This window comes from Haliaeetus leucocephalus, unplaced genomic scaffold, assembly GCF_000737465.1.
Source record: "Haliaeetus leucocephalus isolate CR32 unplaced genomic scaffold, Haliaeetus_leucocephalus-4.0 Scaffold229, whole genome shotgun sequence".
Lineage (NCBI taxonomy): Eukaryota > Metazoa > Chordata > Aves > Accipitriformes > Accipitridae > Haliaeetus > Haliaeetus leucocephalus.
In genome coordinates this window covers 5,880,763-5,895,231 of record NW_010972665.1, presented here as the reverse complement: position 1 = coordinate 5,895,231, position 14,469 = coordinate 5,880,763, and the positions used below count along the sequence as shown (strand labels likewise).

Below are 14,469 nucleotides of genomic sequence, written 5' to 3'. Positions count from 1 at the left end.
AAGTCTGCTTAAGGTCTGTGAATTCACCATCTAGCATGAGAATCTCAAAGTGACATTTTGAGGGCTCAGCCAGTTTTGGGCCTTTCTTGGTTTTAATGACTGTCATCTTGACTAACATAGCAAGAGCCAACCTGAATACTTTAGAAGCTAAAAAGGAAGAGCTGCTGCTGCTCATATTTTAATGGCAGTATTCCTACCAAGGCTGGAACAAAGACGTACCTATCATACAGGGATGCACAGTACACATTACACAGCATGCTGCAACTTTCAGTCAAAATAACAGTGTACGCAAAATATAATTTATTTTATTACCTCTCCTGGGTAGGGTCTCTTTATGCCCTGTATAGGCAAAGACTGGGGGCGTGGGCCTGGGTAGGCTTGCTGAGGCATCCTCTGCCCATGGGTGCTGAAGGGACTCATTCCAGGAGGCCGAGGCTGGTTCATGCCCATGGGTGGCCCACTCATGCTGGAAGGTGTCATTCCTGCTCCCATGCTTGCTGGGTTCATGTTGCCTGGCATAGAAGCAGGGCCACGAGGACCAGGCTGGTTCATAAACTGGTTGTTGTAAGCCTGAGTTGGACCCATCTGGAAAGAGGAACACACCTTCAACGGAAGAAGAAGAAAAAAAAAAAAAGAATAAAATGCGACATGCATTTAAAATGGGAGGAGGGAGCTGAACATGCTTTTGGGGGAGGGAAGAAGGGGAAGATTTATGTCGCATTTTCCTTCAATGTTCTCCAACATTTGATGGGCGGTGATGTTATTTATAATAAAAATTCAATTAGAAGTGTAGAAGGCATAAGAGAGAAAGACAGACATAAGTCTAAGGTGAGCAATTAAATCATTTAAATTGGCTAGTCTGTAAGGTAACAGGTTAGGAAGTTGGCTGTGTAATTACAGCACAACACTACAATTTCTAAGACAACATGCTTCTTTACATCACCTGGCATATGGGCCCATATACTTCAAAACTTAGAGAGGTAAAAAAGCTAAGGAAGAAAAAACCTGAATTGATCAAACTCTTGTTAATTTTAAGAAAAAATTATTACATTAAGTCATGACATGCTGGAGGCTATGGATCACCAGAAATGCATGTCTCACATCACTGTTCTCATAGACAACATTATTAAAAAGCAAATCTCTTTTCTACTGTTGTTTCCTTATTTGAAGGGAAAAAAAAAACAATCAACCAACTGTAGTTGGCAAAATAAACAACTACCCAAGTGGTATAAAACCTATTCCAAGATTCTGGAACATTTCACCAGCTACTCAGATTTAGAGGTTCACAGGGCTGGCAAAGGCAGCAATAATATATTATCATGTCAGATGCAGCCGTAACTTTGGGTAATCTTAAATTTTTTTAAGGGGCAACCTCCAAACTACAAAATACGCTTAGGCAAGATTTATTGGGAAAAACACAGGAGACCAACTCATACCTACGTACACACATTCCAGCAGTTTCTCATAAGCATTTATAACCATGCTCATGCACCAAAAACAAACAAAAAAAAAGTAAGAAGGACAGCCCAATTCCCTGTAATGGTCCAGATCAGGCAGATATGAAGACATAAGGGTTACTCTCTTACCGGTCCATACTGGTTCATGTCCTTATTCTGCGTTTCCTGAAGGGCTGCCACAGTGGCTGTAGCTGTAGCTGTTGCTGTAGCGGCTGCAGCCGCAACAGCAGCAGCAGCAGCAGCTGCAGCTGGCTGGGTGAAATCAGCTGGTGGCCTCGTGTGTGGGGGGATCCCCATTCCTGCAGGGGTATTTGGGCCTCCAGGGTAACTAATGGGGAAGAAAAGAAAGTAAGAAAGAAAGAAGGAAAAAAAAGGAGGAGAGAATTAAGACATGCCTGGTGGATTTTCTTTTGAACATTGGCGTGATCCTCATCTGGAACTGTTCCAAAACCACGTATCAATGCCTAATGAAAGCCAGCAGGACAGGGAATTAGGTGTGCACATGAGATACAAGTGTTGCTGAGGTGCAACAGTCATAGGGCTGCCTCTGGGACTGCAAGTCACCATCGTCAGTTGTTTCAGGGGCAGGGGACTGCTTTGCAGCTCTGTAGCTTACTGTGAAGTTGAACTGAAATCCTGGAAGTTAATGCATGCTCCGTTTCCCAGTAGTGTAGGGGCAGATTGCACAGCAGCATGAACAGAGAGCTTCCTCCTCTACAGCGCGTTCATCTGCCTCAGTGGTGAATTACACCAAGTGTTCCCAATGTTGTAAAAGCATTCTTCCCTGAACCTTAGCAGAAAGGCCAGGAGAGACCCAATGCAATCAGCTCTACTGGATCCCACACAACGTATTTTGCAGTTCTTACCTGGCTCTCCCATTGATCATAAGATATATTAAGCTAAACCATGCCTTTCCCACTCCAAGACATCAACTATCTTTATAAATATAGGCCAGTATACTGTGCCCATTTTCGAGGTGTTAATACAAAGCTAAAGAAACCTTCTGACTTGTTCAAGGTCGCTCAGTAGACTGGTGGCAGAGACGAAAGGAGAGATAAGTTCCCCGAGTCCCAGGCTTATATTCTTCACACTACACTGACTATGCTAACAACCTTTTCAGCAGGCTTTGCAGAGGGACCATAAATAGTGGTTTCAGTTAAGTGCACTTACCACCCTTGTTTACAAAGCACAGACACAGAAAGTCAAAATGTAACAAAACATGGGCTATTAGTTTTGGCTTATTTCACTAAAGCACCATTTACTTCCCCAAAATAAATACACAGCTTGACCACCTCTCTTAACAAACATCTTCACCCCCAATTCTTTTCAAATTCCTGCTGTGGAGTAAGTCTTTGGGCAGAAATATCCCATTGCACGGGAACCTACTTTGCCTAATACTCAAGCTTATTCCTCCATACGCACGTAGAAATTATACCATCAATACCTTTCACATCCTGGTCTTATTAAATGTTAATCATTCCTAAGCCTGTGGTCTGTTTAACAATCTCTCTTAATTAAAACTTTATTTTGGGGGTTTATTAGAGCTAATTGATTGACCTAAGCCATTTCCATTTACCGTGATGAATTTCATTGCAGTTTGGGTAGCTGATTTCGGAAGCTGTAAAAGCAGTATGCACTTCAGTTAACCAGCATAAAATAGCTACTGAGACTTTATATAATTAAAATAAGCCCATGACACTTCTGCCAGGTCACTACAACAAGCTTCATCAACTATTTACATCCATTTTCCACCTCACACAAGTAAATCTTACCTGCCACCAAAGCCTCCACTTCCAGGATAATTGGGTCGTCCATACATGCCCTGCTGTATGTACGGCTGAGTGGAGCCTGCCTTGGCTGAAAATTGTTGCTGCTGTCCAGCAAACTGAGGGGAGTTGATTCCAGGGTTGCTGGTAGTCATCCCAGAAGCCATGGGATTTCCTGCTGGGTTCATAGGGTTGTTAGCATTTGCCATTGGATTTCCCAGCACCTGTGAGTAGAAACATGAGAATAAGGGGCTGTACCTTGAACTACATCAAGCAAATTAAGTTGATTTGCTGCCATTGATAAATTAAAATATAACCACCCTGTACTCTGAACTCTAATGAACATAGACCTTGTTGATGTTGATACAAGATGTTTTTCAGAACACAATGGTCTTGCTATTTCTTTTCCCAATTATTTGCTGACCAGTAGTAGATCAGAGCTCTGTATGCTGCACAACGTATAAGACACCAAAGAAAAAACTGCTTTTGGATGGCCTTGCAGTGTCTGGAGAACTGCATCATTAATGTAGACATAGATAATAGAGGCACTAACGAGCATTCTTTAGGATAAGATGTATCAAAATATGTAGAAGATCACACTGCGCAGAATCATCTAAGAAGGGTCAAACAGCAGACAAGTGAGGAAGACTACAGAAGACCACCAGAAGACTCCTGAAGACCACCAGAGACCTCAAATGTGTCTGCACGAGGGACATTAGCATATGAGAATGAGTTCTTGGAAAACTAATGAATATGTAAAACTTTTCTCGGAAATCTAATGAATATGTATATAGAACCTGTATATAAACTATGCCATTAACCTGATCAGGCGCACACAATAGGAGGAGAAATCCCCTGTGTGCCCAGCGCTGCAATAAAGGATACCTGCTTAATAGTCTTTTGACTATTGAGTCCTGATTTCGGCTTTTCACAGCATCAATGTCTAGGTGCACATTCCTGGTGATTTCTCCTTTTGCCATTTCGAAACAAGGCTTTCTGATCTCTAATTATCCTTCGCAGAAGATTTTTAACTAGATGGAAGCCAAACTAACACGCTTATGAAAAAAGTTACGACAAAGACCTGCTAGAACTATGCTCTGTAGGTGACAAATTCATCCGATGAAGAGAAAGTACGTGCTTTTTCTTTTTTTTTTCTGATGTATGACTTTGAAATAACTTGCAAATATTCAGTCCCACTGGCATACTGCAAACGGTACTATAGATGCAAAAACTGTGAAAGAATATATTTCAGTGGCTTAACCTGTTCTTGAATATAATTCTCTCTAAAGTGTACAGAAGTCTGACGGTTGTTTTTATTGCTTCTTAGAAAAAAAAAAAAAAAAAAAAAAAGAGTCCTCTGTTCTGTTCTTAAAAGGACTTGGTTTGCTTGTTTGAAGCTTTTTTTTTTTTTTTTCAACTGAACCAAAATTGCTATGATTTCCATTGAGATCCAAGTATGGCTGTTCATGGATCACCGGCATGGAAATCTGTCTCCTACTTGGGAAGAAATTCAGTGGTCATGATTTTTGCAGAAGACCAAGCTTTGGGAATTTGTGAAAGGGAATCGGTGAGCCCGGCTCACTCCCTTCCCTTGGGGAGCATGAAGACTTATGGGAAACCCTGTCATTCATTTCAGTGTGCTCTGAATAGCTATAGCCAATCTTTACATTCCAGAGTTTCACTCTTCCCTTGAAGTGATTCTGAAGAAGCATTTTCTTCTTTTTACCAAAGCACTTTTTTTCTTTTATTGCACATTCCTCTGAAGTATCATGAAGAGTTCAAGTAACATTACAGTGTTCTTATGACAGAACAAAACTCTGAGCCCCCCCCCCCCCCCTTTCTTTTGCCTTTTTAAGTGTGAAAGATTTCCACAAGAAACTGTATTTCCATTTTCTGGCCAATGCATAGACCTATGTGTTTACTCAGGCATTTCTCTCCCAGATGCGATACCTTTTCTTTTAAGGTGTTAAAAAGAAATCAGTAATAATAAATCATGTTGTAGATCCTGTTACTGTTTCCTCTCTTTATTTTTTGAAGAAAGATTTTGCCAAAACCAGTGCTTACATAACTACCATGTAATTATCTATATGACTTTGCCCCTGAATAATTTCTTTTTCAAATAGCTCAATCTGTAACAATTTTGTTTTTCATTTTCTGACCAAAATTTAAAAAATTTAAAAAAATCCACAGAAAATTTTGTATGGGATCTAATGTCACTTGATTTGAACAAGGTAGAAAAGACAGGTTGGATTTATGTACCATTTGCACTCATTAAAGATGGTGATGTGTTTAGAGCACTTCATCTACGGTTGTCCTGATGTAAGAAAAGACTAGACTGTCTGAGAGCTTGATTTGTGCCACATCCCTTGGAGAGCACCCTGTCATACATAATTGGCATCTCCTTCATTAAAGCTGCTTCTTTTTGTATAGCATAATTCAATATAAATTGCAGAAGAAAAAGAGAGGTAAGAGCAGAGAAAACCAAATGAAAATCCACTAACTGTATCTCTCACCTGGAAGCCAGGAGCTCATGCTTTTGCTCCAATGCATATTGAAATATTTTTGCAAAGTAAGGCAGTATTAACAGGAGAGGTTGAAAAGAGCACAGACTATAGCTGGTAGTTAGCACCTCAGCATGGGGGTAGACTTGGCACTGGATTTCACTAGCCCACAAGTATGACACAACCCCAGATAAAATCAACAATAACTGTCGCTTGATAAATCTAGGTAGATTTTTTTTTTTTAATAAAACAATTCCTTAAATTCAATCTGAAATTCCCAAGAGGTTTTGGATCACCCCAAAATCATGCTTTTGGTGTTGAAACCATACAGTGCAAAATATGTGCTAAACCCAAGCCTGACATTTGCATGCAGCTAAAGGAGTTACTGACTCAAGCTTTCAGACAGCTCCTTTCCGATGCCACCAAAGAGGACACGACTGGAAAAAAAAAATGCACCATGTACAACAAAGAGAACACAAACACCATTATCTATCTCAAGAGGATTTTCCAAAAAGCTTTCCATTTTGCAAACATTAGTGAAAACCCGTATCTAAGCGGGGGCAGGGGGGAGGGTGGGGGGGGGGTGGAGCATAAAAACAAAGCTTACCTGGCTTTGAGAGGTGTTAGTCACACCCCATACTGTGGTGACCACTGATAAAGAGCCTGGAGGCTGGTTGGTATTTTGCTGCCAGGGAACAGAATCATAAGGGAAAGACCCATCACTGCAAAAACAAATGTTTAGGAGGGTAAGATTTTGGAATTTTAAACAGTGGCAAGTTGCTGGCAGGGACAAAGGGATTAACACTGGACGTTACCTTAACTCTCCACTCCTCCTTCCATTCTTCCATTATTAGCCTAATACTCTCAGAGGCATAGTTTCTTTAACAGCAACATGATCGTATCAAAACCACACAGAACTAATGAATTCCTTAACTATATTGAAGCACAGGGCTTTTACCATAAAGGTCTGTTACCAATGAAAGTAAAACTTAGGGGCAGTTTCAAACAAGGACACTAAGCAAGTTGCTCAGAAGCACTTATTTTTTGCCATCCATCTCAAGCTCTTCAACAACCACTGCTTCAGCTGCCTTGTATCAATTCAATTAGATTTTGAGACCAGACCGCAGCTCCACTGTCTGCACTGGGTCCCCAAATGGCCAGAAAAGCCTTTAAAGGAATAGCAGTTCAACATCATTTTGAAAAGTAAATTGAAATTCAGATAGTGTTCTCCCACACGATGGATAAGCTGCATGCCAAAAACAGTATTAGCTAATCAGCATTCTAGAAAATCAACTGCAGATATACAACACATCTTTCAGATAAATATGTGGATGAGAGGATTGGGTTTTTCCATTAGCTTTATCCACAGATACAAGCAAACATTTCTTACTGTTCTTTTCATATGAAAGCATCGGTGGTTTCAAAATGAACACTGGATAGGTACGCATCTAGTGTAATTAATGAAATACGTTAAATCCGGTGAAAGTAACTATTAATCCCATAACTGTAAAATATATTGCACTTGAAATTTGCTCGTTCTCATACTATTAACTTGTAAATTAGATTTCTATTTGTGTGTATGTACACATACACACATGATCTTTCCTCATCTATATATATATACCATTTAATACACACACATTGCCCTTTCATTTTCAAACACCATTGACTTGTACTTTATATCAAGAACTGCATTTTTGCCTAGACTATCAGCTATCACTAGAATTCTGTACAGGGCTACCTTGCTTAAAGAATCCATACAAGCTCTACAAGCACTTTATCCACATGCTTCAAAGCCTGCACCATGAAGCGCCACACAATTAACTCATACAAGACACGGTGAGACAACCAACCTGCCGAAGTCCTAAAATGGGCTCTGTGGCAGACCAGGGAGCTGACTCTCTCCCGTGTCCCCAGAGGGTACTCGAGGCTTGGACCACTTCTCCTTCCTTTTGCACTGTGAGCCAAAATCAAGGACTAGCTACGTGTTCATTCTTTAGCCTGCTCGTAACACCTAGTGTAAATCATTTAAGAATAGGAATTGCATTGCATAAAGTAGTACACACCCATGTGATAAAAACCACCTATGTCCCAAGTAAAAAATAATCTAATGACAGCAACAGCAACTGTGTAAGTTAAAATGAAAACAGTGAATAAATTTTACAAACAACTAGGAAATTTCAAACAAATTCCATAATGCTGTGCCAGCACAACAGCACTGTATTAGAACATAACTGTGAATTTGATCTGACCTATTTGTTTCAAAATACCCAACCTGAATTAAGCAATAAAATCACCAAAAAAATTAAAATTAATTAAATGAGGGAAAAGAATAATTTCCCCTAACAAATAATTAGGGAAAATGAACAGAGAATAGTAATTCTCTATAAGATGCTTGACGTGTAATGTTTATGTTGACAGCATCCATATAAAACAATGTATGAGTAAGGGCATATTTAACACCTTGCAATTAGTAAGTCCCCCTAGTCCATTTTTCTTTAAAATATTTTCTCTTAGAAGGCTGAAAATCTTGCCACTCTCATTCAGCAGCTCAGACAATGGCTTCAGTGACTAATGTTTGCAAGTGACACAATGCTTCAGCAAGTCCTCTCCACCAACATGGAGACAAATGATGACTAACCCAGAATTTGTGACTGCTATGAAGCCTTCCTCTTTTTTTCCTGCTCTGAATGATGCCTCCTACTTTACTTCCTTCTCTGGCTGTTTTTGATGATGTCTGCTGTGATTTTTTTGGCTATTTACGGCACATATGAGTGTTTGTATACTTCAATGACTACAAAGAAGCTCTCTCCATGACATAAGCAGTGAAAGGACTCACTGAAGCCATTCCTCTCTATTCCCCACTGATGTGCTGTGGCCAAGTAATAAAACCTCAGGGACAAGGCAAATGTTTTGCAAGTGTATGAGTAAATAAGAAGAGTAATGACAGGCAGGAATCAAACCACAGAGTCACTGAAGGTTCTTCTAATGCAAATATGCCATATGGTTTGTACACATACTCAAACTTTGAGCTAGCGATGCCTAAGCCTGCTGTTAAGAAGTTAAAACTATTTCTTCACTTTATTTGCCTCCAAAGCATGTTTCTCTTACCCATTCCTCTCCTTTACAGTACATGGAAAAGATTTCATGTATTATTCATCTATACCAATGGTAGAGTCAGAGCATTTGTTTAGTGGAAGGCTGCACTGGGTTCTCAAAGATTACACAATCACTTAATCTAATTACAAAGAAGAGTAAACGACTCAATTTTTACTGTATTACAGTTAAAACAGGTGACACCTCAAGAAACCACACTGTTGACATATGATGAAAGCCTCCAGCACAGGACCCACCATAACACATGAAAGCCAGAAAAAGAGACCAGGTACAGATTTGTTGAGAAATACTCATTGTGCACACTGAATCACATGACTATCACATTATCCAACACAGCACCTAGCTTTACATCGCAGACACTAAAATAGCGACAGATGTGCCTTGCAGAGCGTAACTTATACACCGTAATATACACTTACTCTTGTAGACTTCACTTCAGTTACCCCAATGAGAAATACACGTCATTCTTATGGTTTGCATTCCTCAGCATGATACTCTGGCCCATCACCAATTGTATGCATGTTTGAGTATGACTTCTGCCATAGCGAGTACAATACCCACCCGCTGTCCATCGCATGAAGGCTTCTTTGGTTTCAAGCAGTAGGAGATGCTGAAACACCTGCCACTCAACTAAAGGATTACTTGTCCCTCCACTTCACTCTTTCAACTTGTGTTTCTGTCCTTAGACAACCCAAAGGAATACTCCCATCATCAAAGGAAAATCCATGTAAGTACTGTAATGAAACGTGACCAATCCAATTCTCATTTGCAAAAGAGCAGTGGCTTTCCACTGTTATTATACAGAGCTGTGATTTATCCTGAAATCCCTTTCTTTAAACTTGAAAATGGCAGCCAATAGAGAAAGAAGCCTCAACCTCTCCAGCCACAGTGAAATGCTGCCCACGACATTGTTCCTGTTGGAACAGTACAAGGGTAATTAAATCTCTCACTACACCCTGGAGGGCAGTGAGTCAGTTTGGGCTCAGCTGGAGTCCACTAAAAGAGTATTGACTAAATTTATAATAGTGTTAATGAACCTATACATACTACTGGTCAGCATTAAAGGCCAAACAGCAGAGGAAGCCATAGAGCAAAGAGGAAGAGATGGAGGGAAATTAATTCTCAAACTATGATGTAGTGAAACTGCAATCAAGGAATAAAGAGGAAGGATTTCTTAGCTGCTGGCAAATGTACTGAAACCACTGGTAATACACCACCACTCATGTCAGAGATGTATGTTGGTACTCAGGTCTAAACAGCTTCTCTTAATCCCAGTACTATGAAAACAGAACCAGGCAGATACCCACCCTCTTTGGAATAGTTACAGACTTCATGTCAGACACAGACTATTAGTTAATTCTAATAAAAGTTGCCTAATAAAAAGTGAGCTCCGCATAGTAAATTAATACTAGTGAATTACTGTAATTTATACATGCTTTGTGGCATTGTTTGAAAATGCTGTATTTTAAATATGTTTATGTTGTCATTAAAGCAGTTGTATGTGTATCTGATACTCTGTTTACATGTCTTCACTGATTGAGGAAGGAGAGATTCAGATGGTTTAGTGAAGTACGCATCCCTAGAGCATTGGTACTTTGCATGTTGTGGGGGAGGGTAAAAACTGGAATTATACCTTCCTGGTGATTTTCCACATCACTTGTTGAGAAGGCCAGGTGTCTAAAACACTACCTTTATAAAGCAGCTATCTCCGTATTAGACACTGAAAATCTATCAACTACTGCAGAAAAGCACCAGGTGCTGGCTTTCTCAAAAAAACTTTTCACTCCAAGCACTGGCACCAAGTTTCCCACAACTGGGCTTTGAGTGGCTAGTTTCTGTTGCTTACCCTCAAGCCAGCTTTACAGTTTTGCAGGGGTCTAATGTTTCTGAAGCAGTCATCCCACCTGACTGGTAGCTGACACAGAGTCCACACAGTCCTTTAAATCTACTGACCCTATCATAACTTCTTCAGCTGATGCCCAGATGAGCAGGTAATTGCCAGTGTAACACTGACTGTCATTCTCCCATGTCTTCTTTTGTCACCGGTGGACACCTAGAGAGGAGACCATCTGACGACGAGGAGTGAGGTGTCAGAGATCTACCCAGGCCAAACACTCCTTTGCAGTTACACACAGTCAAAAATCTGAACAGTCCAAATACAGCCCAAAACTGGGGCTCCTGATCTGTTCTTGCCCTCTGGCACCTCTCTGTATCTGCACCTTGCTCTACCTCTGCAACTGCCTCTGGGCACGTGTGTGCTCACGGTGCCGAGCACCCCTTGGCTGTATTCTTGGTTGGAGCCTCTAGGTGACACTACTTTAATACAAACTAAAACATAACAATTTCCAAACAAGGCTCCTTGCTCCTGCCTCACCCTTCTTTCCCCCCCCCAAAAGCTCATCTGTCTGCAGTGGAAAATATCACAAATCCCACAATCAGAACAGGAAATAACGCCCTGGCTAACTGTAGCACCAATACATGCATTTCATGCCCTTATTGTCTCACAAGTTAGGCAGCTTAGCTTCTTTCATTCCGGTTTATTTTTTGTTTTATTTGGATTTCTCAAATGAACACCACTCACATCGCTTTAATTATTAACATGGATTCAGTTAGCAATCCTTCTTGATTAGGGCACCACCATAAACTTATTTTAACCATACTCTTACTTAAGAAAAAGGCTGTTTTGCATGGTGCAATGCAAATACTGAATTTGAACCGCCTTTTTCCTGTGTTCACGTTATGGAACAGGCATGAATTTCACCACATTTTTAGCATTTTCATATCAGTATAAACAAAACCTAACAACTTCTTTAAAAATAAAATCACAAGAACAGATGGAATACTATTAGCGGTTTCCTGCAACACTAAAATGCTCCAGGAAGGACTTCAGCTAATTTTTTCCCAATTTGATAAGCCAGGAATCCCTGGCAATCTATTAATAAATAATGGATCAAATGGCTTCTTTTTTTGGGGGGGGTTGGGGTCAAATTTCCACTGAAAATATCCTTGGCCTTGACTACTAATTTGCAGAAAACAATGCGACACCTGAAAGCCAAAATTTGTTTCCACTTACTGGCAATCAAAAACATTTCAGAGATCTGCTTTTGTCTTCTTTTTAAAAACCCTGGACATTTAGAAGGAAACAACTAACTTCTTATTTTTCATCAAGACTTTTTTCAGGGGAACAAAACCAATGCCTCACCAGCAGAGATACATGCACCATCTTCATATGGCTAAAGTGCTGGGCCAAAGTGTTTCAACTTAAACAGTTAAAATTAGTTTTTAGTCTAGTTGACAGATATTAAACCACATTACTGTTAAAAAATCTTCATAACACAAAATTTAACCAAGTTATTCCTTGACCTTTTGTGCTGTGTTTTCTGTAGACCGCAGAAATCGCTCTACACAATCCATTCTCTGTTCACATGGAGGAATATGGCAGAGCAAGGAAACACCCATGTAGAAAGGACATGAAGACCACTTACAGTCAGCAAGGAAATATGAAGACAAATTGTAAAGAAAACAAAGAATAACTACCTCTGTACATCACACACTGACACGAAGCAAACTAAAAGTCGATGTTGTATACAGATATCCTAAGGTGTTTACGGTAAAGATGAGGAAAAAAAAGAGGATGGTATAGGAAGTTTGTATACTAATACTGGCTTTGGATGGCTAACAGTAATTTACTTTTGACTGATGCCATCTATGTGATGCATACCTTCCTCAAATACACTCCTCTATTTAGTGTTATTATTTGAAGAAGTTTAAATTCTATTGGCATAAATTAAGGCTCCATCGTGTATTTCACTAAACAAACACATAAGACAGAGTCCCATCTGAATCACTGGGTGTTTTTATGTAATGCAAAAGTGAAAAAAAGCAAATTTGGAAGCATTCTGCAAGACTTTATTTCCCTCTACTTCTTAATGGCGTGCCTCCAAACATTCAGATCTTACAGAGAAAATATACAACTCGAAAAATTATCCCCCCACAATTTCTCAAGTCTGTTGTTTCCCTCCACTCTTTCCAACTAGATGAATACATTCTCTAACCCTTTGGAAAGCTTCAATTCTCCAAACGCACAGAGGATCCATACCTAGTCCTTCCCTATCAAGAAAGAATTACCTCAAGTGTTGTTTCAGTACTGGACATTGCCTGTAGCAGGCTATGAGCAACGTAAACTGAAGAGGAGGACTGAGAGCGGTTAGAAATTTCATCATTCACTGTAAAAGGAAGAAAGGCTGTTTTCTGGCAAACCGTTTGAAAACATAGAAGCATTCTGAAGCCGTTCTAGGTGAGAGATGCAGGTGAAGCAGTCAAAAGGTGAAAGCAGCAAGCCATTTATCAGCTCCGTGTTTTGGACAGCACCTGCAGCTAGCAGGTGGCTATCACCCCCTGCCTCTGCTCTTTTAAATATCAACACACACATTTACAATAACCACTCATGCAGCCACACACATACGCACAATACAGCCGCTTGCATGGAGACTGAGATGGCAAAACCGAGCCCGCGGTTCAGCAGGTGATGCGAAGTACCTCTGGAAGCCGAAAGCCCTTTACTTTTTCTTTATAGTCCTGACAAGGCCTGTGAGGCCTGGATGACTTATGACTGTGTGAGGTGGGAACGCTGCCTTCATTTCACATTGGGTTGTTACAGGTCAGGCTGTGACATGCTTGCTGCTGCTGCTTCCTGGCGCCTTACTCTACTACACACAGTCTCATCAGTTAGAGCCATGCCTACAAAGTACCATGCTGCTCAGCAAGAGTTAGTGCGTCTAAATCTAACCCCTGAAATTAGAAAAATGCATCAGGCCAAATATTGAGATTAATTCAGAAGTTTCTGAACCTGCAAACACCCACATCCCCCTGCATACACACACAGTCCTGCTACGTTACACATTTCATATATGTCCATGCACACGTGTGTGCGCACGCACGCAAAGATACAGAGATAACGCAACTTATTTCTGTCCATGTGGAAAAAACGATCACAGCTATGCAGGTAAGAAACAAAAATCCTACTGAGACCGGCTCCTGCCTCAGAAGAAGCAGAAAGGGTTACCATCGTCTGACATTATGGGACTACAGCATCCATCCGATCAAAGGAAAAAAAGATTAAAGCATCACACCCAGTTCTATTGTCACACAAGTAGACCATGCAATGCATTCCTACAGCCCAGATTACAGTTACAAAATGCACCGGTAACAGCCCTGTTATTAACATGCCACCTGTTACCTTTTTCAAAATGCTGAAATTATCTTATGATCGTTTTCAGCTTGACAAATGCAGTTTAATCTTTATTGCATCTCACAGCACAGACCTGCTTCATCCATGTCTTATTTATCTCACGTGTGTCGGAATGCAACCCCGAGCCCTCAGTCCCCCCCTGCCACCAGGCATTCCTTCTGCTCTGCTTTATCAATATACCTGGGTTTCCATATCCGACTGCTCCTTTACAATAAAAAACACACCCACCCAGTATTCTACCATTGCCTGTTGCCTTGGTAATCCAAATGCCTGGGTACTCGCTGATTATCGGCGAATGAGACTCGCATTGTTCACACCGCAGCGCGTCTGCTATGTTAATGTGAGATAATGGCAGGCAGAAGAATCCTTTTTTTTCC

At 40.5% G+C, this 14,469-nt stretch overlaps 1 protein-coding gene across 3 annotated transcripts in view; it reads right to left on the bottom strand.

The window, feature by feature from the left end:
- The window catches only part of ZMIZ1 (zinc finger, MIZ-type containing 1), a 160,594-nt gene that overhangs the window by 28,508 nt on the left and 117,617 nt on the right, over window positions 1–14,469 (bottom strand). For 2 of the 3 annotated variants that reach the window (XM_010567835.1, XM_010567836.1), the window contains exons 5-8: window positions 6,332–6,446; window positions 3,230–3,447; window positions 1,587–1,785; window positions 313–603 (exon numbers count right to left, since the gene is read on the bottom strand). In XM_010567835.1, coding sequence (XP_010566137.1) covers window positions 313–603; window positions 1,587–1,785; window positions 3,230–3,447; window positions 6,332–6,446 — 823 coding nt within the window. The remainder of the gene's footprint in view (window positions 1–312; window positions 604–1,586; window positions 1,786–3,229; window positions 3,448–6,331; window positions 6,447–14,469) is intronic. The other variant, XM_010567837.1, reaches the window with a different exon arrangement.